The 27873-nt window shown below is 36.9% G+C and overlaps 2 protein-coding genes across 7 annotated transcripts in view; one reads left to right on the forward strand and one right to left on the reverse strand.

Moving 5' to 3' along the window:
• LOC115040701 (protein diaphanous homolog 3-like) overlaps window positions 1–9070 on the reverse strand; it is a 146548-nt gene extending 137478 nt beyond the window's left edge. For 3 of the 5 annotated variants that reach the window (XM_029497661.1, XM_029497660.1, XM_029497657.1), the window contains exons 1-4: window positions 8539–9070; window positions 2471–2503; window positions 1876–2058; window positions 805–909 (exon numbers count right to left, since the gene is read on the reverse strand). In XM_029497661.1, coding sequence (XP_029353521.1) covers window positions 805–909; window positions 1876–2058; window positions 2471–2503; window positions 8539–8655 — 438 coding nt within the window. In that variant the 5' untranslated portion in view covers window positions 8656–9070. The remainder of the gene's footprint in view (window positions 1–804; window positions 910–1875; window positions 2059–2470; window positions 2504–8538) is intronic. The other 2 variants (XM_029497658.1, XM_029497659.1) reach the window with 2 other exon arrangements.
• A 4257-nt stretch (window positions 9071–13327) lies between these two features.
• tdrd3 (tudor domain containing 3) lies at window positions 13328–26654 on the forward strand. Of its 2 annotated transcripts, XM_029498962.1 has the most exons (14): window positions 13328–13526; window positions 14325–14409; window positions 15793–15858; window positions 16386–16546; window positions 17769–17910; window positions 18085–18156; window positions 21572–21721; window positions 22185–22337; window positions 22800–22977; window positions 23793–23918; window positions 24432–25378; window positions 25525–25650; window positions 25856–25995; window positions 26400–26654. In XM_029498962.1, exons 1-13 carry the CDS (start codon window positions 13489–13491, stop codon window positions 25970–25972), a joined length of 2361 nt encoding a protein of 786 aa, XP_029354822.1. In that variant the 5' UTR covers window positions 13328–13488; the 3' UTR covers window positions 25973–25995; window positions 26400–26654. The 2 variants fall into 2 exon arrangements, with proteins under 2 accessions (XP_029354822.1, XP_029354823.1); XM_029498963.1 differs by lacking the exon at window positions 26400–26654 and having other exon boundaries at window positions 25822–25989.
• The last annotated feature ends 1219 nt before the right edge of the window (window positions 26655–27873 follow it).

The following is a 27873-nucleotide window of genomic DNA, read 5'->3' on the forward strand; positions in this document are numbered from 1 at the left end:
GGTTTTTCAGTAGAGTTATTCTCTCAATAAGAAAAATCAATGTAAAAATGGCTTTGGCTGAGAAGAGAATGAATGGTTCATAGTTCCCAGTTATATGGGGATATAATTGTTTTCCTCTGAACATTCAGTTTCACCATCCTCAAATCCTCTCTCTGATTTGAAAGTAAATAGCTCATTGGTGAAACTTGGCAGGAGAACCAATCAACCACAGCAAACCCAGAATACACATAGAAAATCTAATCCTTTTCCAAAAGTGTTATACATGTGTGAGAAGGAATTTCACGTGTCATATATTTGTTTCGATACACCATCAAGCAAAAGGAATGTACAATACTACTCTGCAAGGTAATAACATAAATTGTCAACCTTTTCATCCTCAGTGAATTATTTGTGTATTTGTAGTAGAAGTAACCATAGAGCCATGCTACCTGTGCAGCAGTTCCACGTCTGTGTCCAGTTGATATTCCGCCTCTATTTTACTTCTTTTTGTATGTTGTACTGTTATTGTCCTGATTTGTGTATGTGAGGGTGATAACTACTGGCTGCGCAATTGTTGCCCCCTCAAGATACACAATGAAGTTGCCCTAACTTGACTTGCTGATTAACGACACTAAGACAAAGCAATTGAATTAAATTGATTGTACTGGTAAATCAATATACCTTTTCATGAGATGGAATAATCAAATTTAATTCCTGCCCATTCTTTCTGTCCGAATAGATCCCATGTGAGATATAAGGCCTGCACCTCCCCCCCCCAAAAAACCCACACATGTAATGTAGATTATTATCCATTCCAAAACTCACCGTTTTGGAGGCAGTAAAAATATACTGGATGACCATTTCTCTCTTAGTGTTCAGATCCTTTTCTCTAAGAGGGGTCTTCTTTTCCTCATTCAAGTTCATGTCCTCCTGAAATGAGAGGAAAAGTACTTTTAATAAACTTCTTATTGTTTTTATTATTATTATTATTATTATTATTATTAGCAGTAGAAGTAGTAGTAGTAGTAGTAGTAGTAGTAGTAGTAGTAGTAGTAGTAGTAGTAATGGTATTAGTAAACAGAATTTTAACTGTCATGTAACTTGTCATTCACCATATTTGCCAAATTACATTTGTCAGTCATATTATAACAGAGGAACAAACCATATTAATTTAAGAAAAGCATATGACTGGGAGTTTCAGTAATGGGTGTTTGATAGGTAAGTACTCATAGTCACAGTAAGCAGTCACAGAAAGTACATCCGGAGGTAATCAGCCCAAAAACACGTCTGGTGGCTCATGCTGTGTGTTTTGTTCCATGAGGGACCAAATATCTGAATATCTTATGCATGGAATAAAGTCATCTCCAAGCATCTTCATGTCAGTGGCCTATCAGTCATAAGGGTTAAACAACACAAAATAACAGAATAGCATGTTAGATCAGAGCAAGTGCAAATAGTTTTAAAAACATTAAGGGTGGCTGTGGTTAGTTTCAGAAGCATTTGACCTTTAAAACCAAATTGTGTGATGCTTCACAAAAAATAGATACATTAAATAGATGCCGATTATCAGAACCATTACTGAACTGAAAGCTTTGTCTGTAATGTATTTTTCATTTTACCAAAAACATAAATACAATTTTTAAAAAAATCATTGTATTGTTTTCAAGACTTGCCTCTATTTCTATGCAAATATGATAAATATATTCAAACAATATTCAAAATACAGTGAATGACTTTCTGGTTACCACCAGTGCATCATCTTGTAGAATCTTGATTCATAACCTTTTCTATTCAACCATGACATGTCACAGATTTCTGTCACTTCATTTAACTGGAAAAAAAAATTCAACAATGTTGTTCAAGGATAAAAAAATAAATAAATAAAAAAAAACATACCATCATCTTCTCAAAAAGCGCCAAGATTTCTTTCTCCGATGTGATCTTTGCTGACAGTTCCTCAAACTGATGTGAGGTGGATGATGAAGAAAGAGACCAATCACTGGTATTGTGTTTTGTGTGCGATAGGGGCACCCGCTCCTTCTTACTACCTGGAATGCGAATACTGGCGAATCTGTCCAGCTGCACAAATAACAGAGAAAACACAATCACAACTAAGACAGCCACACAATATTCTGTGACAAATTGACATATACAAATTCATTATTATTATTATTATTATTATTATTATTAATAATAATAATACCTATAATAAATTAAACTTAATAGGGTATGAGTAAGAAAAACACTATTCATGCAAACAAAGAATCTGTTCAACACATGTTGAGCAGCTCACTATCTAGATAGTAAGAAGAGACAAGGATGTTTGTGAGAAAGGACTGTGTGCTGTGATGAGAATGAATTCAATTTCTGGCAATGGAGACCAATTTCATTGCCACTTAAAGCAGATTAGATAACTTTAAGTATAATGATGTTAGATGTTGCAGAGAATGACAAGCAAGAATGGAAAGAGCACCAATTTCTCAAATCTTACCACATCATCTGTGATGTTTCTAAAGGGCAAGTGCTACAGGTGGGGAACAGAAAAATAAAATCAAGATACATTAAGCAACTGCATTAAAACATTGTTAATAAAAAGATCCAACCACTTTGAAACCTAAAGTAGCCTACAGCTAAATAATGATAAACTTTAATCATCTAATAATGCTAAACTTGATTGAAAAAATGCTTATTTAATTGGTGAAGCACAGAATTTACAGGTAATCTGTGGTGCTCATTTTAGGTTCTACTAGGAGAGAAAAAGTATAAAGTCAGTCAAATAATTGTGTTGTTTTGAAATTCAAAAAGAAACCTGAAAAAACTATGTACAGAAATACGCATTTTGAAAGAAAGAAGGAGACAGGTGATGATAATAATTCTGCTATCTAAGACAACCAAAAAACACAATCCACATAAACGTAGTGCTTCATCCAACAACAGGAAGATACTCAATGTTTGCTGTTAGTTCAACCAGACATCTAGTTAAATGTGTTGTAATGGCTCATCAAGTTTTGTCTACAAATATTAATGGCTGCCGGCTGTGCTGTGTGTTGATTAATCAAGCGCAAATTGCCCAAATTTCCATGAAGTAATGAAATGGGTCAAAAGCTTGCCAACCAACTGAAAATCCTCATGTCATGTTAGTCGAGTTTACATCGACAACTTCTCATATAAACCAAAATAAATGTGTTAACAGTTCCTGTCTGAAAGTTAGAAAGATAGATGTGTCATATTGTGCCATTCTTGGGCCTTTGGACAGATTAGAGTAATAGATTCAAAAAAGGGAATGCAATAATCATCCTAAGTGATGAGAAGTCAATATATGAGGACAGCATGAAAATAAATTTCAAATCTTATCACTGTGAAAAGCTGAATTAAAAAATAACAAAGAAGCATTACACTCTCTCAAGCTCCAAAACTAAGATAAACCCTGGCAATTAGACATTTTGTTTTTCTAAATTATTTTTTGATGTGAAAAGGAACCAAATTCCTTCACTGTTTAAGTTAAAATAAAATCTATATGACATAACTAAAATTATATCTGATGATGCTTTGTATCATAACTAAGCAGTTCACAACTAACATTAAGGGAAATCTTAGTGATGTTGTCAATCAACAACTTGACTTCTATCCACTATCTAATTCTTTCTATTCTGTTCAGACACATTGTGGCACAGGATGACCGGAACAGTACAATAAGAACAAACACAAACTTATTCCTACTATTCTGTTCCAGCAGAACCAATGTTGAAAGAAAGAGTCCAATTATAAAATGAATGAAGTTGTATACATTGTGCATGCTCCTGTTTTGTTAATTAAATTTTTTTGTGATTTATTCAAAATTGTATTAAGAATATTGGCAGCAGCATAGCAGTTAGCGCTGTCACCTCACAATAAGAAGGTTGTGGGTTCAGTTCCCGGCCTGGGGCCTTTCTGAGTTTGCATGTTCTCCCTGTGCCTCCGTGGGTCTCCTCCGGGTACTCCCACCGTCCAAAGACATCATGTTTGGGTTAACTGGTGACTCTAAACTGTCTGTAGGTCTGAGTGTGACTGAGTGGTTGTTGGTCTCTGTCTGTCTCTGTGTGTTGGCCCTGTGATGGACTGGTGACCTGTCCAAGGTGACCCCACCTTCACCCAGAGTGAGCTGAGATTGGCTCCAGCAGCCCATGCAATCCAGAAACAGATAAGCAGTTGAAGATGAATTAATTAATTTATTAATTGATTGATTAAGTATGCTGTTTTTGTTGTGCAGCCCAGCAGCCATCTGGGATTACAAGTCTCAGCAATTATGCCATTGTAACTTGTTTTTCTGACCTCATATTTCTTATATGTGGGCTAAAATAATAAAGGTGTTAAAGAAGAGTCTGATTGTGGCATACAAACAACATCACCCAGTCAGCAACATAGAATAACACTAATCTGATGGAGCAAAGAGCAATGAAAACGGTACTCAGTTCAGGCACAACAGCAAATCCCAGTCTTGTCCACTATTGTGGACATTCATATCATATGCGGCTACCAATGAAAAGCAAAGTTTTTGGTAAAAAAGTTTGTGTTGTATAAAAATCATCAACATCGGACAAGTGTCAAAGCAATAAGGGAAAGATTAGTAAAGAAAAGATCAATTTGATGATCAAGAGAGAAGTAAATCTGGTTATTCATAATGACCATCATCCACCATTAATAATTAAAAGTATTTGGGTTTAAGGTTATACCTCCAGTAAAATAAGCACAAAAAGGACATAGCCTTAGACTTTCCATAATTGTGAACAGTTTCTTCACTGTTTTCCCACATTTTGTGAGAGCAACGAATTGCTCAAGAAAATATTTGGCAGACTCATCAATAATGAAAAATGTTTAGCACTGGCACCTTACCAAGGAACTAATTTGTATTCGGCTTCTGTAAGAAAGGAAGCAATAGCAAATTAAGACCATCTCTCCCCACCAATCCACAGTCACAATTTGCTGCAGATAAAGACGAGGACACACCTGAAATCCAATTGAACAATTCCAAAGTTTCCATACAGAGTAAGCAATAGGACCCAAGAGACCAGGCAGAGAGGAAATAAGAAAAGGCTACCAAAGAGAGCTAAAGATAGTGCATGAGGATGATTAGAAACTAACCAAATCGTTAATGTTAAAAAAACAAGATTGCTTTGTTTAATGATAAACTGAAACAACGAAAAACATCAAATAAAGTTATGATTTATATAAAGGTAAAGTGTAGGTTGAATTAATCAGTAATGCTGCCATTTAGTCAGGTTTTCAAAAATCTCCCTGTTACAAATCTTTAATTTTAATGGACCACAAACGGTGGATGGCCAAACAACAGTCATTTGTAAATGTCAGCGAATTCATTTTACTTTCCGCTATCACCCTGTTCATTTAATTAAACTCTGATAATATCTTTTTCAATTAACTGAGACGAGTAACCCATCGCTTGAGGAGAAAATGTTAATTTATAAATCCCTGCACATGCAATCCACAACAGAAAGGAACAATTTTTATAAGAAAATTTGTCAGATCTAACTCAAACAGGATTCAATCAGACTTTGAAAGATTTATCTGTCATTGGATCACTTATTAACCACACTGTCAAGTTTTCCAGGTTTTCCTTGCTAGGACTTTATGTAATAGCACACACCCAGAAAGACGACCAACACTTATCTGAAGGGTAACCATATTCACCTATGAATGGAAAAATGACACATAATATTAACTAAAGGCCAACTTCAGACCAAAGTTATGATTTCTATCATTAAACCCATTATAATCACCACTGGTATTCAATCCATTGGATTATAGCTAGCACTAGCACTATCAAAGGGAATGACTTAAGAGCCAGTCAGCAAAGTAAATTCAACAATTACAAGTTACATAAGGGATTTGATTTTGGTGGGGGGATAACAACTAAAGTAATGGATAATACTTTAAAAAAAAATTATCAAGGATGATAATGCCAACCACATTATTTCACTGGCCTATTTTTCAAATGTTTTTTATGTTTACACTTCATAAACTAAGTAAATCACTTATGTTCACTCAGAGTTGTTGATCATGAATGTGCACTAAAATTCACTACTATTGGCCATCTACACAATATATCAATAAAAATGGGTGACAAAAAAAAAAAAAAAATATGAAGCCATTAAGACTAATCAGATCTTAGACCAACAAATTCACTATGTTTTTTTACCCAACTGAAAAAGACCAAGACCAACATCTGTTCACGGTGTTAACATGCAACCTGTTTTATATTTCCATTACTCTGCTTAATAAATAATCATTTCATATGTCATGTGCCATTAAAGTGGCTTTTAAAGGGAAATCCCTTTTCTCTAAGTTGTAGTTAATATTATGGTGCTGTAGTGCCACCTATTGACTTGATAGTCAACTAAATAAATCAGGGTTGTTCACTGTGAAAAATACTGACAGTGTTTTTCTGTCATTATTTTTAAGAATACATTGAATCAAGGCCAATCTCATTCAAGAACAGAACTAAGCTATACTATTACAGGTATATGATAATATAGGTACATGGCATGTGTGTATATTTTTTTGAAAATCAGTGACAGGATGTTGTTTGGTTGTGGATTTTTAACAGTAAAATAGAATAAACCCACAAAAAGAGTACTTCAAAGACAGTATGTGTATTTAACTTCTTTTAGCTTGTTACAAAAGTGCACACACATGTATATATGTGTATATATATACATATATACATGTGTGTGCACTTTTGTAACAAGCTAAATATATATATATATATATATATATATATAAAATCCAGGGCAGAACAGCAGCATAGTGCTTAGTAGTTTGCATGTTCTCCCTATGCCTGTGTGGGTTTCCTACGGGTATTCCGGTGAATTCTCTCTGTCTGTCTCTGTGTGTTGTCCCTGTGATGGACTGGTAACCTGTCCAGAGTGAACCCCCCCCTTACCCAGTGTAAGCTGAGATAGGCTCCAGCACCCCATGCAATCAAGAAACAGATAAGCAATAGAAGATGCATGGATGAAAATATACCTATTATAGAGTTTCATTGGCCACAAACCTTGACCACAAAACTGTAAACAACTGTTGAAAGCTCCAGCTAGCAAGTGACCTTGAGATAAAATAATAAGCTCAACCCTGAAGTCATTGTGAATCTAAATTCTCGTTCACTTTCTAACTTATTAATATCCACGTATAATCTAACCAGATATATTCTTAGGTAGAAAACAACCTTTTTCCCATGATCAAATGACCAAGGACTCTTATTGTATTATCGGCAGTTACAAGCCAAATACTGTCTGTCAGCCTTCAACATAAAATCTCAAGTTGATTTGCTGTTGACTACCAATAATGACTGACAATTACATACATAGTAGTATTATTGTTTCTATCTTTGATGCTACTAATGTCTGCCACCTTTATTTTTAAATCTGCGGCTCTTTATTAGTACGAGTGTGGTCACATTAAAATTATTGAGTTCTCAAACCCATCATCAAAAAGAGATTTGCAGCAGATTGCCAAGAAATCAATAGCAGTCCAGTCAGTCAGTGAAACACAGTCATAGGACGCATCACCTCTGTGGTCAGGGAGAAATAAGGACAAATGACCATCAGAGACTAATAGTGCAAAGTGATTACTTCATATTGCACATACATAGAACCAGACAGCTACAGTGCAATAATGCAGGTCAGACTATGGTTTGACTTTGCAGCCTTGAACACTCATCTTTGCTGGTGAACAGGTGCATCTATTAACGAGAGTACCTGTTAGACATTTAGCTACTAGCTTCTCAGTGGGAGTGGATAATAACAGTTTCGACTGAAAAAATCATCCTTGCAAAGACATTTGCAACAATTGTAGACTAGAATATCTGAATGCAAATAAAGAATTATCATTACCTTTCTCTTCGGAGCTGAGTCAAATGTGGGTTGAACGTGTATTAAGTAGATCTTAGTCATACACAAGTCAGTTGTCTGAGAGGGGGACGAATGTGTGCATCTGCAGAGTGTGTGAGTGTGTGAGTAGAAACCGGACTGCTTCATAGCTGAGACCCCTAAGCCGAAAGCCCTTGCAATGTAGTTGGTGTCCAAATAATCACACAGACAGAATGCTGGTTGATTTGTTGTAGTAGGATACGCATGGATTAGTGCAAGGGACTAAACTCTGTGCTAATTTTAACCTCCTGATTTCCCACATGCAAAACAAAGATGACAAACATTCATGGTCACTGCTCACAGAGAAAAATCGAACAGATATAAACTTACTAAAATATCAGCTTTGTTCTGCCGAGTACATTACAGACACAAATGTCTCCACCTCTGTTCAACTGCAGTTCAACTCCAGTTCGGTGAGTCAAAGATCTCTTCCACACACCTTTCAAGGCGGAGTCATGCACGATCATATGAAAAAATAAGTTCGTGCTACCATATCCACATTGGTTTGATTGTTTTATCTCCGCATCTGATAAATACGACAACGTTGTGCAAGGCTAGCTACTGTGCACCAGAAATCATGATGTTAAACCTTTTAATAAAACAGAGTATTTGTCATAATAGAGTCTGCCATACTTACAAACTTTGGTTTGCGGTCTCCTTCGTCGTAATATGATGTGCCGTGGTGTGAAGACCCTTTCTTCTTCTGAGGCTTGCTGTCTCGTCCGGATTCAAACCTCTGACTGTAACTTTCCATGATGGGACTTCCAGAGACGTTAACCTCGCAAAGTTAACTTTAGTAAAATCCTAAAACGGTGAAGGTCGACACATGAACTGTCTAAAATATTACCATTAGCGTCTTGAACGGGCTGGTCATCTACCGCTTTTGACACACTAGTTGGTTAAAAAGTCCAAACGTGTCTTCTCCAAGTCTTCCCAACACTCCGTTTTGCTAGCTAGCAGGTTTGCTCAACTATCATTGAGAGACGGATTTAAGTCGAGCTAATCCAATTTAAGGCCTGACACGTAATGTTTCCGTTCACAGCAGGGATGTAGTACACAAACTAACTCTCTCTACATTTAGCAAAACGTATCCTTCCATTCATTGCAAGCAATATAATCATTCCAGGGAAAAAATAAACGTTACCGGGATAAATTTATGAGACGTCTGATTTTTGACAACCCCGCGCAATGAAGACGTCAGATCCGGCGTGTTTAATCTGACCAATAGCGTCCGCTGTCCCACAACGAACGTAATCTCATTGGTTCCGCCCCCTCCATGTACAGTTTAAGCGGAATATCATTGGAGGCAGTGAGCTGTCAATCAATTATACTTTTCTTCTTTTTGTGCGCTTGGTGTGAGCTGTAGTGATGGGAAGTTCGGATCTTTTTACTGACTCAGGTCTTTTAATCTCGTTCAATAAAATGAACGTGTTTTGGTTTTTTTGTGGGGTTTTTTGTTTTGTTTTGTTTTTTTTTTTCAAATCATTCGTTAATTTCGTTCATTGGAACCAGTGTGGCGCTGCAGTTGTCATTTGAGTAATGACTGAAAAAGCACGGCTTTCAAACACTGATGAGTAACATGGTTTGCTTCACTTGGCATATAATACATAAATTTGCTTTTGTTAAATTATTGAGCACCCTTTTGGGCCATAGCCTTTTTAAGTTGAAATGACTGACTCAACCTATCATTAACAAATTCTCATTCTATGATGGCTATTCACTTTATCCTACCTGGTCACTGAAGGGCCGTAGCATATGAATTAATTCCAATGAAACATCCATCCCATAGCTTACGTTAACTTTGGTCATACAAAAGATTCATTCAAAATAAATGAATCATTCACGAACGACACATCACTAGTGCGTTGTGATTTCAGCTAGTGAGGTTTGTGCACAGTTATGCTTGTCATTATGAAGCTACAGCTTTAAGAGCATGACAGTTTAACAGCGAGTCAACTGCAGAGCACTTTTGAATGAATATCTAGGCAACTGCCAAACAATTTCCCCAAAACAAACACAACAACTCAACAAAACTGTCTTATGTACAGAAATACCCATTGACGTCTGATTATTATCAGGAATGGAAAACGTCCCAAAACATCATAGTGTATATGGGGAATGCAGGGAATTACAACTGTATTTGATGAAATCACAATTATTGGATCATAGATAAGAACATCTCAAAATAGTATGAATCACTTGTTATTGAAGCAGATGTTTTCCTATATATTTATTAATCTTACTAAATGTACTATCCCTCTTTCCTACAAAGTTCACTTCATCCTGTCTTCTTGTTCAGGCTTTCAAGTAAAGTTTCAGATTGACAGAAATTGATTGTTCCCGTTGCTGTCCTCTTTTTTCTTATTTCTATGTTGTTGGTATTCAGCTTTGTTTGGCAATTTAAAAGTAAAATCCCAAATACCTTGTCGGATGCAAACAGCCATGTTCTGGTGTGTTGTAACATACTGAAACATCTGTGAGATCCTGCTCGTGTGCTTAACAGTAAATATAATTTGCTCTCCAAAGATACGCTGTATCAGAAAGCTCATCAGTGTAAAACCTATCATTAGGAAGCATTTAGTTCCTGGTTGTGAAACTCATGTATTTCAGAAGAACATATGTATTACTTAGATTGATTGTTGAGAGTAACCCATGTGATATTCAATATTAAGCTCTTTGAGAGATTATGCTCCATGTAAACTGTTATACAACTGATATTTTTGTTGATCAATTGTGCTTGCGCATGTGGAACTTTTCACTCAATGAAAATAAAGTTTATTTAATATAGTAATGACAGTAGGTTAAAAAGCCAAAAGTAGTATTGACCTTTTGTTTTGTGCTCGTACACATGTCCAACTGGGACAATGCCAATCCCTCCTAAAGACCAATCCAATAGTGATTTGACATCTGTTCTTACAGTTACAATTTATACAACTGTTTTTGTAAGACTGATTGAAAGGTGTTGTTTTTTTTATAAAGGCAAAATTTGAGGTCAAAAGGTACCGTTGTATGAAGCCTTCAGCTATGAAATCAATTGTGACTTTCTTTGAATTCATTCTCTTGAAATCCTGTTTTTTTTAAGACCTTTATTTCGTCAATCCTGCTGGTAAAGTTTCTCTATTACTACCAGTGCCAAACACATGCCTAATGCCTCAAATTCACCATCTCAAACAATGCCCTTCTATATATAAATAAGTCAAATATTCAGCATATAGATTTAGGGCCAAATAATGGGAATTCAATTCATTTTGTATATCTAGGTTTTATATTGACAATATCAATTGAGCAATTAAACAAACAGCCCTCATACAGAAAAATCCATCTGCCGAGTTTGAATGTTTTTCAGCTTGAATTGTGTGACTTGTTGGCAAGAATATTTGAATATTTGAAGATAACAATACCGCAATAGTGTTAGCAAACATTAATTATTAACAAATCATTGTGAGATCAAAGAAGTGGTTTTCAAAATATGCCTTAAGAATAATCTCAAACATTTTCTGTTTAAAAATATTTGTCTTCATGTGACTGTCTTTTATATCCCAATAAAATTGAATTACATTGGCTGTGCCAATTCAAACCTCATACAAAGCTTGCATTGTATGCAATGAAACAACTACTAACAAAATATATTTCTATTCTGTTTTGAACAATAATTTTACAAATTAATGTAGACTGGAACTAGACTTCAGAAAATTTTTCTTCGTCAAATAAATAAGGAAAAGTCAGAGTTCAACACAGGCACCATGAATGGAGGAAGTCCTCCTGATATAGCTTTATTACAACACAGATGTATTCATATTACTGGAGCTTCTGAATATGAGAGTAGCACTAACTCTTGTAAAACGTGTATGAATTGTGGGCACTGTTATAATTTGGTGTGTGTATACTGCCAGCTAATGGTCTGAATTTAAATAGCTCACTGTAACTCATAGGCTTTTTTCTTTAGTTATAACAGAACCATGACATATAATTTTCTCTCTGTACTTTCTTCAGTTCTCAATCCTCCATCACCAATTTACTCCCGATACAAAAATGCCACCAATCAAATCGATGCACGATTATGATCTGAAAACATTATATAAACTGCTGTCACAATTAAATTATCATGAGAAGCATCATAAAACACAATAACGAGCAGTCCAGTGGTGTTTGATCTGAGATGACCCGATTCTTCAACATGTCAATTGAGTCTGTAGGCTACTCTTTGTTGCTGATTTGCGTAGTCGCAGCCTTTTGTGATTGGTTGTCTTGATGGTCTTGACTCTCGAGCCAAATGAATTTAGCTTTTTATTTTTATAATTATTATTTTTATGTGTTTTGAAGTAAATTACTCATATACCCTATACCCCACTCACACTCAGACCTACTGACAATTTAGAATCACCAATCAACCCAAGCATGATGTCTTTGGATGGAGGGAGGAAACTGGAGTACCCGGAGGAAACCCATGAAAGCAGGCAGAACATGCAAACTCCACAGAGAAAGGCCCCAGGCCCAGCAACAGCACTAACCACCACGCTGCCCTGCTGCCTGTAAGATACAAGGAAACATATATATATGTATATAGGACAGGTGTCATAGGTTGAGAACAGTGTAAGTCGAGGATGATTTCGTAGTTCAAGGACAGTATAGTGTAGTAAAGGCAGCTAGAGTCAGTTAGTGCCACTAGCTGTTTTGTTTTGTTTAGTTTTTGAGGGTGAAAAAAGGATGCGTTTATCAGAGAGAGGCTTTTGTTGGTGCAAATTGCAGTTGCAACCTGGTATTAAGAGACCTGCCGTCTATTGAAATGGAGGCTGCTATTTTGGAAAAAATGGTACACAAACTTAATTTCATATATTCCAACTTTCAATCCATATATTCGAGCTTCATTCAATATATCCAATCTTTCATCCAAAATGTTCAAACTTTGTAATATGTATAAATTATTTCCTTAATAGCTTGCCAGATTTTAGGAAATAAAATTAGACATATACTTTTTTAGAAGTTTATGGTAGAAGTTTCTAATTAAACTCATCTTTACGATGCAGTTTATGGGGTACTGGGTCGTATTCGTCGTACTCTACACAGCTTTATCTATAGATACATCAGTATATAAAGTTAAAACAATGCCAAGTGATGATTAAGTTCTGTCGAAGAGTGTCCATATGTATAATAGTACAGGTATAAAAGGAAATTAATGTTGTAATTTAAGCAAGTTGAAAAGTTCACGATTCTATTCATGCCAGAAGAACATAAAAACATGCGTGCTTATTTTACAGCCGTGTTTTATTTAATCAAGCTTTATAAATATAACCAGTAAACAATATGCTAATTTGCCTAGAAGTAGTGGCAGACCACTCATGGTGCAGAGCTGAGTGTCGGTTTTAGCTCTCAACAGGAAACTACAAAAGGTATTTTGACCCTCTGCGTTCGCCGTACTTGTAAAACACCTCTTGGTCAATGACGTATATACGGTCTTTGGGTACTCACTTTAGCAAGCTTGGTCGTTATCGGGGATATCCATTACAGAGTCCGATAATCGTTATCCATGTGTGATTATTGCTAACCTTCAGGTATTTTTATTTATGCTCCCTGGTTTTGGACGAAAATGGCAGATCTGGCGGAGTGGCTGACGAAAGAGGGCTGGTGAGTATCTAGGCTGCTAACGTCACTGAGCTAACTAAGCTAACTTACTGGGGCGCTTACTGAGACTGGTTTTCGCCAAGAACGCAAAATGTTCAATCTTTACTTTGTAATTTTCGCAAGGCCTCCAAAGTACACACGACTATTTCAAGTCAGACAGGTTGTGGCAAGTGTTTTGGTTTTGGCGATATAAACAACGTTAGCCAGCTAATAGACGCATAGCTTGTAAGTAGCGTCATGTGAAATAGAAGAGCTACAGTTTGTGTTAACTGTTTAGCAGTAACAGTGTTATAGGCAGAGATTAGCAAAAATGCCCGTGGGGAAAGAATTTGGTCTCAGTAAAGTAAAAAAAAAAACAAACAAACAAAAAACAAAAGAACATTCTGCCAAAGTGTTTTAAACTTTTTTAAAAGCACAAATCCAAACTGTAGCCCTTCTGCATGTACAAATCATCCCAATAAAGCATTCGAGCATTTCTGTTTACTAATTTTTGTTAATTATGGCGTACTTATTGCATTATTTACCTGAAATGCTAAAAATACATTAACTGTTATTAATGCCCGATTATACTGACGTGTTTAAATCTAGGCACCTTTATTATTACTTTAGAGGTTCACCACACTGGTCCCCTCTCAATAATCAAGAATCAATAAGTCACATCGCGAAACAGGTCTATCTGAAATGCTTGAAATTATTTTAACATTCAAACTATCTTGGTTAGTTGAATTGTGTCTGAGTAGGAATTGTCTGACAATTTGCGATTTCTAGTTATTGTCATAAATCTTGTAATAAATCTCGCAGGTACCTCAGTGATGAAGGCATAGCAGAACTGAAAGGATCGGCTGAGAAAATCACACACAGCGACATAATTCGCATTGCACTTGATGTAAGTTTTACTACAAATTTTATGTGTTGTGTATCTTTTTCAGTGTGTGGAAAAGTTTAGATAACATATTTGGTTTTACTGTGATAAGAAAAGAGGTATTTTTAAGGGTCTTATTCGCTATAATAACTCAGGACTGTAAAAGAAAGGGTGATAGGCCCATTTGTAATTAGTGCTCTGTAGGGTTGTGCATCTCTCAAAAAAACGACTATTTGATCTGTACCTAGATACACGGGGTGTGATACAATTCAGGGACAATACATTTTTAAAATGGAACAGTTTAGTTTGATTTTATATGATACAGTCTGATAGAGTTCTTAATTTAAAGTAGACGATCATTAGTAATCAACATAATTCACTACTATAAATACCCATTGCTTGCCTCCAAGTAGATTTATCAAAGACCAAAGTTACTTTTGATATGTGAATTTACAAACATATTGTTGTAATGTATTGCATTTTAAGAACTTTACATAGCCTCTCTGACAATGAATATTAGCTGTTCAATTTCACTTTTGGCACAAATTAGAGCCAAAGATCTGATGAGGTTTGTGTAGGCTCAAATCAGCGAACAATGAGCCACTGAGGCAAAAAAAATATAACAAACATTCGAGACATCCCTTGCCAATTTTTGCAAACAGAACAGAACAAAACAGCATACTCTAAGCCCTCTTATATAATATCGGAACTGGGTGAATTGTGGCAGACATTTTGTCTTGCAAATAGAGAGTGATCCGATGTCACTGATAAGTTGTGAGAGTTTTGTGGATGTGTGTGTTTATGTGATAGAGAGAGAGAGAGAGAGCTTTAAGGCTTTGAGCAGATGAAGGATTCAATAGCACAGCAACAACATAAATTAATATTATTAATAAAGTTGTAATTGAGACATTGGTTAGTTCATGGTACACTCAGACCAATCCAGGTGTCTATGTACTTATCCACTTGCATCTAGTAAATCAAAAAGGATTTTCTTATTCAGATCAGTTGTTTATTACGCTCATAGTGCCTTAATATACACAATAGAAATCTGTGAGATTTTTGCAATTTGTTGAAACATGATAGGCAGTTCTCATGATGTAAAATAGTATATGGAATTTTTTAATATCAGAAGCTTTATTAATTATTCACAATACTTTATGGCTTAATGTAATTAAGTTTGAGTTTAAGTTTAGCCAGTACTAGAAATTTTAGTATTGGTATGCACCCAAATGAAATGGCTCCTCTTGGACATGTAAATGCATAACATTAGGAAGATTACACTCTATTGTGACAACGTACAGTGTTGGAAAACTATCAATTTTGTTTGGGCATATATGATTTAAAATTACTTGGTAACTATTACATGATATAACTTCATTATGACCCAGATATTATTTGTTTTTTCAGATTGATATTAGGACTACTGGTAGAAAGTTTCTACCCTCTGATATCAATAGTGGAAGGACTGAGAAGGTGAGTGCTTCAGCAAATCCATCTGAGTACTACATTTCTGAAATTGAGGGGCTGTCCTTTTAGAGCCACTGCAATGCAGGCTCAAGTAAGCATTTCAGATGCAGTTCTTCTTGGTACCACTAGATGACCCCAATACACTGGCAAACACAATTCAAAGAACTACTTCACCTGCAAAAACTGGGGCTGAGCAACTGTAAAGAATAATAAATAAATAAAAAATAAACATTTACAAAGCAAGTTTGTAATTAATGGTTTGGTCATTCACTTTAGTTATCTGCTCTGGACTGTACATAGTATGTCTCTGTTTGGCTGCCATTTGAGACAACATACACAGGTTGTAGAGTATATATATATTTTACATGTTTCTTTGCACTAAGATAGAGATCGATATTTGAAGCAGTTCATATATATAAGTAAGCTAATGCTGACACAAGTAACCAAAATGGAAGAGTGGTTTTTATGCTACAGTGTGCTGCTGCATTACCTTCTAAGTCATAATTCTTTCACTGTCTCCTACACGCGGCCAGCTGGAGGGTCCATGTGTTCTCCAGGTGCAGAAGGTGAGGAATGTTTCAGCTCCTAAAGACCACGAGGAGTCCCAGGGTGCACCACGAATGCTTCGCCTACAAATGACAGATGGGCACACCACCTGTGTTGGACTGGAGTTTAAACACCTGTCTAAGATCAGGTACCTGTATAACTGCTTTGTTGCATGACTGTGTTAAATTTATGAGCCTTAGTGCAAATAATGAAATGTTGTTTATTATTATATATACACATAACACTTGTTAGCTTGCTTTAAATGTAAATGTAATGTTTTATAATAAGGTTATTGTGATGTGGTGCCTCACACAAACATTTTAATCAAAGAATAATTAAGTAATAACTCTAATGAATATATATTAACTGCAAAGGTTCACAGCAGAAGTGTAATTTAGCCAGTTCTGCATATAGCTTGCATCCTCGTGGTACATTCTGCACTTCACCTTCTGTCAACACTCTCACACCACCGCATGACTCAATTTTCCCTTTATCTTGATTTCCACGTGATGGCAGCTGATCTACCAATTCCCAGCCTTAATTACATCTCCATCCCAGCAACGGTGGCCTTGGTGACTGCTGCCATGGTGACTAGCCAGTCTGTACAGGTGGAATGGCCAGAATGTGGGCCTTGACTTCCTGATGGGAAGAGAGGAAAGAACAGAACAAATCCCCTCTTTATGAGCAGCAAACACACACTGGCTACCAACAGCGGTGGTTAGTGTTTCTTTTGAAAGTGCTCCCTTTGGTGTGTGTGAGGCCATAAGTGAGTGGAAAGAAGGATGAGATGGATTACAGGAGTGTTCAGTGTGGGATGCCGGTATAGACGAATAACAATGAAGCATTAAGTAGCAGTGTTAATCAAAGGTTGAATAGTGTGTTTGTTAGATTGGCTGTATCTGGTGTATTGGATGCGGTAGTTTTCATGATTGATTTGAGAATAGTGCCTCACTCGTGCATTGGTCACTATCGTGAGGCTGCTTGCATCTATTCCAGCGGCTCAGAGTGAAATCCCTAATTGTTGCTTTGACATCCGACATCAGTAGCTAGAAATCCCTCTAAGTCCATGTGCTTTCCTAATGACAGAGGCAGAGGCCTTACCAGGCCTGATGAGATAGAGGGGCTTTTAATTTACCATGAAGATGGGTTAGCAGCTGGGATTATTAATAGTGTCTCTGAGCCCCACCCCCTGGCACTGCTCCATGTAATTTATAAAGTACTATGAGTAAGGCAATAGGGTGTCAGCCTTGGTATATGCACTCATCATGTCACATTGAATGTGTTAAATATTTAACAGTTGGGTAAACATGAATATAAAAAGTTTTTTTATGGGAACATATATTTTTTATTGTTCTTTGTTTGTTTTTCAGTCTTAATACCCCCCCTGGAACAAAGGTGAAGCTGCAGGGCACAGTCCAGGTTAAAAATGGCTTATTGCTACTCGAGGACTCAAAAATCTCTGTCCTTGGGGGAGAAGTTGATCACATGGTTGAGAAATGGGAACTACAAAGGGTGAGTGTCAATTTTTTCATTGTGACTCGCCTGCTTTTTGTAAGAAATATGGAATTCTTGTTTGGTTATGATTTCAAATCTACTACAGTTAGTTTGGATATTGTTTGGTAGGATTATACTTTTTTTTTTTAAAGACATTATAAGAATGATCTGCCTTTATAATTAAATCTGCAGAGTCTAGCCAAACACAGCAGAAGTAATATTGGAGCAGAAGGTGGGCCTCCTCCCTTCGTGCCATTCGGTCAGGTAAGATGACATTTAGAATAAATCATTGTTAAATACAAAAGTTGCAAAGTGTGTGTTTGATATAAAATTGGAAGAAAGTAATAAACCTTAAAATCACAAAAATATAGTGCAATCTACAAATTGTAAGATTGTGAAAATGAGATTTCAGCTATTGTTTAATTGAAGACAGAGTGCTATTAAACACAAACTGTAACACCTTTCAAAACTTTGAAAATGGTCAAATGTAGGCCTGTCTCCTGCCGTTGGCCTTGTTGTCACTTTTCTTGACAAAATTCCATCTGATCTTTCTGACATAATTGTTCATTCATGAATCATGAACATGAAAGTGCATGACTGGCAACACTTTCTGCCAGCAGTTGAATTGCGTTGTTTTCCCTTCCAACAATAAGTGCCATGCAAGTGGCAGTAAAACTGAAGAGGTTAAATGATAAACATTAAAATGCATAATCAAAATTAATTATATCACATCATATCATTCCATTGTCAAACACATTTGTATCTATATGTGGAATTAAAAATAAAAATATTGATCCATTCAATAAAATCCACATAAAAATTTTTCCCCAATTATTATCAAACTATTTACTAGGGGTGTGCCAAAAAATCGGTTCCTATGAGAATCGTAATCCTCGTTTACGACGATTCAGAATCGATAAAAAAAAAAAAAAAATCCACGGGCTATCTGCCTCCATTTTGTACGGGACATCCTGACGTCACCACAGAACATATGCAAGTGTGGTGAGCACCAAAACAAGGAGGAAAGAGAGATTCAACTGTCCTCGTTGAAGACAAAGATTTGGATTCATTTTGGTTTTTACCTAGAGCCCTATAAAATCAGGTTTATTTTTTTTCCAAAATTCCATTATATTTTTTCCCATATTCTTTTTTTTTTTTAATTTTTGAGAATTCTGTTTTAGCATTTTATGCAAATTTAACCCAGAGAAGTGTTTTAAGTAATGAAATATAGACAATTTCTCAGTTATAACTGATAGCTTTAATGTTTCCACACATTTAATCAGAAACATAACAATGAAACATACGTCCCACAACTTTGGTGGGAATATCAAACCCACTGTAAACGTTTTAATTTCTTCTATCTCCATGCTCTTTGGTTTTCCACTGATTACTGACATCTCCATTGACCACTTCACACTACACTTCACGACCACTTCACTGGTGGGGGGCATGCATTATTAGTGACCCCCTCCTGAGAATTTTCCCGACAGAAACATTCTTTTTTACTCAGAAAAAAAGGACAGGGATCTAGTCTCTGTGGAGTGGTCAATTTGTCTAGTCTTGTCTGGTCTCTGGAGGGGTCTGTTCTAGTCTTTGGGTGGATTCTCTGGGGGTCTGGTGTCTCGTCTAGTGCGGTCCTATCTGGTCTAGTCTCTACTGACTGTAGGGGTCCAGTCTCTGGTCTAGTCTCTGGGAAGGTCCCGTCTCTAGTCCACTCTCCAGTGTCTGCGGAGGTCCCGTCTCTAGTCTAGTCTCTAGTGTGTGAGGGAGTCCAATCTCTGGTCTTGTTCTGTCTAGGGCCTGGGGGGGTTGCCGGGAATCGAACCGCATCCTTCTTGCCACATACATTTACATCAAGTCCCCATTTAACCTTCATGTGTTCAGGTGCCCCTGCTGGGAATCGAACTGTGCCCACTACGCTCCACCACATTCATTCATTCATTCATTTATGGGTACCAAATGCCCAGGAAGACCGAGCTTGACAAAAGCTTCAGTGTGCAAGGTTTGCAAAATGAGGAACCCATGTTTAACTGCACATTTTTATTTATTTAATTTTTTTATTAAGGGACACTTTTATTTTTGTTACTTAAGCAATATGTGATATATCTTTTATGCAACAATTCCATCTAAGCATGGATAAATGTTATTAATTAAATTAAAACTGAATAAATGTGAAAAAGACACTTTAATGTCTCCATTTGTCATTCTGTCTTGCAAAGCAGACTGGATCAGATCATGAATATCCTCTGCACACCTATAGATTGAAACAGAAGTCATTATGAATCAAATAATTTTAAATCAAAAGTCGATTTGGAATCGAATCGTAGTCCCAAAAATCTGAATCGAATCGTGTAAAGTAAAAGATTCCCACCCCTGCTATTTACAGGAAACTGAATAGGGCCCATTTGAATTTAAAAACTATTCAGCCTGAATCAATACTCCCTAAGCATCACAGTTTCAGAGAGGGATCCATCTGTATCAGCTCATCAGTCGAATTTGGAGATTTTTGCCCACTCTATATACCAGCTTTGTAAAGCTGAACGAGGAGAAGCTAGGAATTCTTAATCAACATTTTCAGTGTAACTTCATTTCTAATGTTTAGTCAGCAGATTTTCCTTGGCTCTATGTCAGTTCCACTTTTGAATGGATGAAGCTGCATTTCTTTGAGTAATTTGATGACTATATAATGATTATTAAATTTAGTGTAGATTCCATTAGACATGAAAATAATTTCCATAATTTCAGTGTTTCAGGTACTCTCAAATACTGAAAGAAGGTTTTATTGTTTTAGTAAGTTTTATTCCCCAATATTTATATCAATTACCACTAATCCTTAATGTATCCATCTGGGCATTTAGATTTGGTTTTATTTTCCTTTCCCTTTTAGAATTAGTCTGACTTTTGTAAATTTTTTTTTGCCTTTTTAATATACACAGCTTACACACACCTTTACCTTTTATCATACCACTTACATACATACCACATACCTTTATCTTATACAAACGGTAACTGTCTACTAAATATAAAAATAGCACTGTCCATAGCCAAGGTAATGAATTGGTGATCTGAAAAGCCCAACCAAATAAAATTCTAAGTATCTGCATATCTAGGTGGCACCAGGGGCAATTGTGATAATGTCTCTTTAGTTCTAATTGAGGTGAGATATCCCCCTGACATCAAATACATTTGGCATTTTTTTAATCAGCAGTTCGCTCTTACTCTTTTCTGATTAGTCACCTCTGGCTTTTTAATCTTGCTGCCTATCACTTTACCTTGCCGGGACTGCTAGCGCAGCAAAAGGACAATGATCCTGCTCATAAACTGAGGTCATTCCAGTTGCTGACTTCTCAAACTGAATCAGTAATCTCTACACTGGTGAGTTTCTTTATCCTGTATCCCTCCCAAATGCTGCTGATAGTCTGCATACTCATTGCAGTTTTAATTCAGAACTTCAACCCTGAGCTGGGAGCCGGGGGCATGGGTTGCTATTGGTTGCTACACCAAAATCTTACATTATAGTTCAAACACTGCGGGTAACTTCAGTGTACCTATAATGCTATTCTGCAAAATGTTGAAATTGTTAAAGTGCATTGATTCTCTTCTTAAGGGACTATACCCGATTTAGGAAGAGCTTTGAGAACATGTTGTTACTCTCTGACTCTCTGTTTGTCCCCTGTAGAAATGTACAAGGAAGGATGAGGTAGACAGCAAAGAACTAGACCAGAGGAAGACCCTCCAGACTCACAATGTAGTCAAAACTATTGATGAGAACGATGAGTTTGAAAAGCAGCGGACAGCAGCTATTGCTGAGATAGCCAAGACCAAAGAGGTATGTAACCCTTTACCATGCCTCTTTCTAGTTACATCTAATGGAAATTGTTGTGGTAAATAAAGATTTCCTGATCAATTGAAGCAACAAATGTTCATTGTTTATGCGATCTCACAATATTTTAGTATCATTGTTGAAATCTATCATAGTCTAACGCAATGCTAGAATTCTCCTGTGCAACAAATTGTAATAACTTAATTTTCTGCTTTTAATGTTTATGTTGAATTTAAGGAGCACTTTTTGCAGCGTTAACAGATATTGATGTATCTTGATTGCAATTTTTTGTACAAGCTGTTTTGAGTTGGCTCCATTTAAAAAATTTGTGCACATAATTGGGATTTACTATCACCCTAATTGCCTCTGAGATTCAAGTAACTACTCAGGTTCGACCTCTTGTTTTTGCTTTATTGTATTTTATCCAATCCTACGGGTCTATTGATCCTATTGTTGTTCTCCTGCTTAGGGTCCCCGTACATTTGGAGGTGGTGGAAATGCAGGCAGAAATTTAACCAGCACAGCTTCCTCCCCCCGTGGAAGAGATTCATACCAACAGAGGAGAAGAGAAGACAGAGTTGAAAGAGCTGAGAGCAGACAAGATGGGAACTACAGAGAGCTGGTGAGAAGACAAAACTTGTAAAGAATTTAAACCTGTGTTGAAGTGATGGCTCACATTGCTGAAGCCTCTGTTCACTGTAACAAAGGCATTTAAAGACTAGAACTTGTTCTGTGGTGCTCTTCGGTTTCTTTGATCTGGACTGAAGTTCTATTTCATGGCTCATAGGCTGGGTGACACGCTAATTATGATTATTGTATAACTCTAAAGCAACTGCAGCTTTGGTCAGATTTTCCAATCATGTGGCAGTACCTTTGTCTAGCTTTTCTTTGCACCCTTGTAGTTTTCTGCCTGAACTCAACCAGCTTTTGGCTCAACACATAAATAAGACAGAAAAGGATATTATAGTGTCTGGTCTTTAATTGTTAATGATGCAGCGCAACCTTCTTCTTGGCTCAATCAATCTTACTTTGTCCTGGTCGATTTTCCTTGTGTTTCTAATAATACATTACATACTTTGCATAGGTTGATGAACGTGCTTTGAGAGATATCATGGAGATGGGCTTTAATAGGGAAGCTGCTCGGCAGGCTCTCATGGATAATAACAACAACCTTGAGGTGGCACTAAACAGCCTACTGACTGGATCATCTGGTAGCAGACCTGGCCCTGTGGTAGCTGAATCTCACAAGCCCCCACCAAGATGTTCGTACACTCACACACCTGCATGCTAGCCATACTGGGTTCTTTGGATCCATAACAAAGACAAGTCTTTATGATGGGACATGAACAAAAATTCAAGTACCCACAACCTGAATGATACCTAAACCACACATTTACACACCAACTTACCCACTGCCTATTTTGGCTTGAAAAATTGCCCTCTAGCGTTAAAAGGTTTCTGCAGAGAGTACTGAGATTGTGTTAGGGATGTGGAGGCCCTTTAATGCAGTGACAATCACCTGCAGCCTAGTTAAAGGCACACAGTGGTGCTTTTGCTTGTTTTAGTCCATTTACCACAAATTGCAAACACACTTTACTGCCACCTGTTTTCCCAAGCACACCATAAGGTTTCAGATGGATTTTCTTTTTTGCCCACAGTCACTGCTGCGTATTTATTTCAGTGTTGACAATCACCTTGCAGCAACTTGAAACTCCATCACACTGAACAACCTAATAACAGACAAGATCACATATAGATGTGTGTCTGTGTTTGTTTATGTCTGGGTGTGTGTGAAACAGAAACATCTTTGAGGAATGACATTGATTCTTTGCGTCAGCTACAGAGCATTAACCTTTCAATTGATATAAGCCATAAAAGGGGCATATGTTACGCTTGGCATTGATATGTGACTCTGTAAGGTTCAGACACATCCTCAACTCTTTATACACATTCAGACACTCAGGGCCTTGTCATGTGTACACCCTGAAGCCATGTGACGGCTTTAGGGTGTACACATTCCAATATCTCTTTTTGTTGATTAATTGGGTTTATATAATTTTATTTTTCGGTCTGTCAGCCAGAGTAAGGGGACGAGGCCGGTCTAGAAATGAAGATGAGGAGGAGGGAGGAGGGGGGAGACCATCTGGGCCAAGCACTCTGTTTGACTTTCTGGAATCCAAGATGGGAGTTTTCTCCATTGATGGTGAGTGAACTGGTCTGGATTTTATTCTAAACCCAAACCATAACCCTTTAATTTTCTACATGATGTTAGTAGACAGTTGTTTTTGTTTTTGTTTTTTTTTTTTCTCAAGTCAGTTCTGATATACTTAAAGCTATCTCAACAATGAAAAGGGTCTTGATTGGACAGCTGGTTATTGTGAGCTGAGGAGAATTAAATCACTTTCTATGTGTCTAAAATCAGTACTAGGAAGACCAATGCAGCACTTTGAATGAAAGAGCACATGCACACAGTGCTATGTGCTATATATGTATTTATAGCATTATATAATACTTGACTGCATTCAACTTAAGTTTCTATGGTTTGATAATTACATTTATTATCTTTCTGTCTTTTAACTACCACAAATTCCTTCATGTTTTTCTTGAATATTTGTCCGGCACATATTGATTTGTCCTTTAATTCTGTATTATTTATCACAATACTGTTTTCACATAGTTTTTGATTGCATTACCCTTTTCTGGCTTATTTTCTCAGAGCCAAAGAGCCAGGGACCTCAGAGACATCAAGAGAGTAAAGCTAATTTCTCCAGCTCAGACCATTACTCAAAAGACCCATCTCAGTCCAAGTTCTCAAATTATGACCATCGGCAACAAAGGAATGACAAACCTCCTCGCTTCCACAGGGACACTGATTTTCCTAAACCTGGCCAGGAGCCACTCTCTAATTGTACCACATCTCAAACATCAGCTCATGCCCAGCAATGGAAAGGCCACGAGAGATCATCACGAGGAACATCAGAAAGACTACAAAATGACAGGAGAGAGATTCAAGATGAGCAGAGTTTTCCCTCTTCCTTCCCAACTACTTTTGCAACTTCAAAAGAACCTCAGCAGCAATTGGAGTTTAGTGGCTCTCATCAGCAGCGAGCTAGAAATGGAGACGGTGGCGGTGGGAACATGGTTGGACCATCTCATAGGAGAGGGGTAAAGGATAATGTACCCACAGCTAAACTTACAAATTCTGCAGGCAGTGAGCTGGATGGAAGAGGAAATAATAAACGCATGGACAGAACTGAAGAACCCAACAGGAGAAAAGGCAAGAATGACCGGCCAAACTCAGACCACCAAGACCGTCAGAGGGATAGTGTTCCACCTAACTTTAACTTGAGGGGAGGAAGTTCAGCGATGTTTCAAGACATGGGGTTGTCACGTGATTCTCGTGTCACAACAGGGGACCCCTCCTATTTCCAAAATGGAGATATGGAACACAAAAGAACTGGCCCAATCAAGCCAACAAACTCAACTTGTCCACATAACAGGGAGCCATCCTCAAAGAAAACCACCTCTAATAATTCAGGACCTAAAAGAAGGTCAGGACAAGGCCGAGGTCAAGGTTCTCGAGGACAAGAGAAAAGTCATATTGTGGAACATGCTTGGAAACCTGGAGATCATTGTCTGGCACAGTACTGGGAAGACAGCAAGGTATGTCACTCTTGAATTGAACTCTTGTTGACAAATTTTGCCATGTTATAAATGAACTGAAGTAACTTTCCAATTTTGATATGGGGTAATATTTATATTGAAATGATTCTGTTTCCTTCTCTCTGTGTTTGTGCGTGCATTTGAAGTTCTATCATGCCAGAATAGATGCTGTTCATCCATCAGGCTCCACAGCCGTGGTTGTATTTAGCGATTATGGAAATTGTGAAGAGGTCCTGCTGCATAACATAAAGCCCGTTGCTGCTGATACATTGGTGAGGAGAAAGAAAACATTTAATCATAATTCATCATTCATAATTTTTTCTTTCATTCCTTTTTTTTTAATTTTTTTTACCAAAATTTGTTAGTAAATATTAAGTGAAAGCAACTAATGAAACTGTATTCAAGTGAGTTGTGAAAATGACATCTAATCTGATTACCCACAGTAACAACCCAACCATATCAAATGTACTATGGCAGGAGGAAGAGGATGGTTATTATGACAGCTCACTTGAGTTTCGCCGTGGGGGAGACGGGCAGCCTAGACGCACAAGACCAACACAACAATATTACCAGCCACCCAGAGCACGAGATTGATGTGTCTGCCTTAACACTTGCAGGTGAATAAATGTGAAATTGTGTTTTCATTATTAATAATCAAATATCAGGTTCTATGACATTTTTATTTTAGAGTAGGTGATATGTATTCATAGCATTGCTGTATTCATTGTGGTTGAAGTGATAGTAAATAAAGTCAATATATGAAAGTATAGAATGTATAAAAACTTTCTGTCACTTAATCTCTTGCATTATTAGATGCATATAATATTTAATATAAAGTATTACCAAACAAACCTCAAAAAACTCATGTAGAAAATGATTTTATGAGAATTTAAATTCATGCAGCTTCACAAAATTTGCAGCACCTCTGATCTTACAAGACCCTGACAATATTCTGACATTGTTAATTTTGAATGTTGATTTACTTATTTTTCTTTTTTTCCCTTTTTTCTCCATCCTTCAGCGTGCTTCTCCCACATCCATCCACAACAGAGATAATTTCACTTTTTGCAAGAATCCAGAGTGCTTCCAGAAATCCTTAAACCTGCGCACGGTCAGGACATAGAGAACTTTTCAAAGGGCTTGGACCTCATGCAAAAATTTAAAAATAAAAAAAAAAAACTGACATGTGCACCTGTTGTTTTTATTAAAGACATATCTACTGTATATGTTGTGAAGATTTGTTTAATGAATGCATTAAAATAAACAGTTGCTGATTTGTTGTTTTAATGTGTTTATTTTCTATTTCTAATGCTGAATAAACTAAAGCAGAGCAGAACATAAAACCTCTGAGGGATCTTGATGCTTTTACTGTCGATATAGTTGAGTTTCAGTTTCGCTAAACTGGGATTTATTTTCACTGGCTGCTCTTGATGTATAATGCATCCTACCTCATTCAAGAATACCTTAGGTCTGTCATTTCTCATATAGGCAGGACAACTCCATAGCAAGCAGCACAGGCTCATTTGTTGTGCTCTCTGAAGCAAATCGGAAGGGTAAGACAATCTCTTCCCCTGTAATAGAGATGGTTACACTACTGAGATATCATTTTGCACAATACAAAAGGGTCTGTAGCTGGCTCTTCAAGCACTGCACACGCACACACACACTAATTTGCAGGCTGTTTATGAACCTTTGCCGTGCAGCCAACAAGTTGTACACATCAAGAAATAATCTCCACCTAAGATCTAATTTCACTCCCACCAACAGTGGGAGACAAACGGACAATATGTCGAGTTCAGCTGAGAGGTCGCTGTGCTATTCTGTATCGCTGCTCCAAAGGAAGTGTTTTATTTTCCATCTGGGGCGCCAAGTCAGTATAGATGAATAATTAATAACTGGTAATATGGAAACCTATCCGTTTGGCAGCGTCTGAAAGTGAAGCTCTTGAAATAATTCGTAGGAACTGACTGATGTTCTGGCCAAAGAGCCATAAAGGATTTTCAATCAGATAATCAGTGATATTTTGGTTGGAAGGCCCAAGCCTATTTCATATTGAGTAATTGCCACTTGTCTCTCTTCATTTGTCTCTTGTGATATGTCATACTTAACACTCAGCAGAAGCCCTGTGGTGCTTTCTTGATTAACTGCTAGTATATGTTCAATTTGTGATTGTTGTATGTTGATTATTGTATATTGGGTTATTTAAAATGCTTGACTATCGAAACGAGCCGCCATACATATTGAATGGGTGAGCTATTGTAAGTAATTTTATTCCGGAAAAAGAAAGCATTAGAGAAAAGATGTTGACAGACCATGAAAGCTGGAAGGATAGATTAGATTTCATCCTGTTCATGTACATGCAATGGCACAGTTGATGCAATCTTGATGCTGTCATCATAGAACATCTAAAGCTTTAAACGCTGTGAACAATTTTCTGTGACAGACCCTCCAAGGATGGGTTTGCTCGCAATTATCTAGCACTCTAGAAACAATCT

This window comes from Echeneis naucrates, chromosome 3, assembly GCF_900963305.1.
Source record: "Echeneis naucrates chromosome 3, fEcheNa1.1, whole genome shotgun sequence".
NCBI classification, from domain to species: Eukaryota; Metazoa; Chordata; class Actinopteri; order Carangiformes; family Echeneidae; genus Echeneis; species Echeneis naucrates.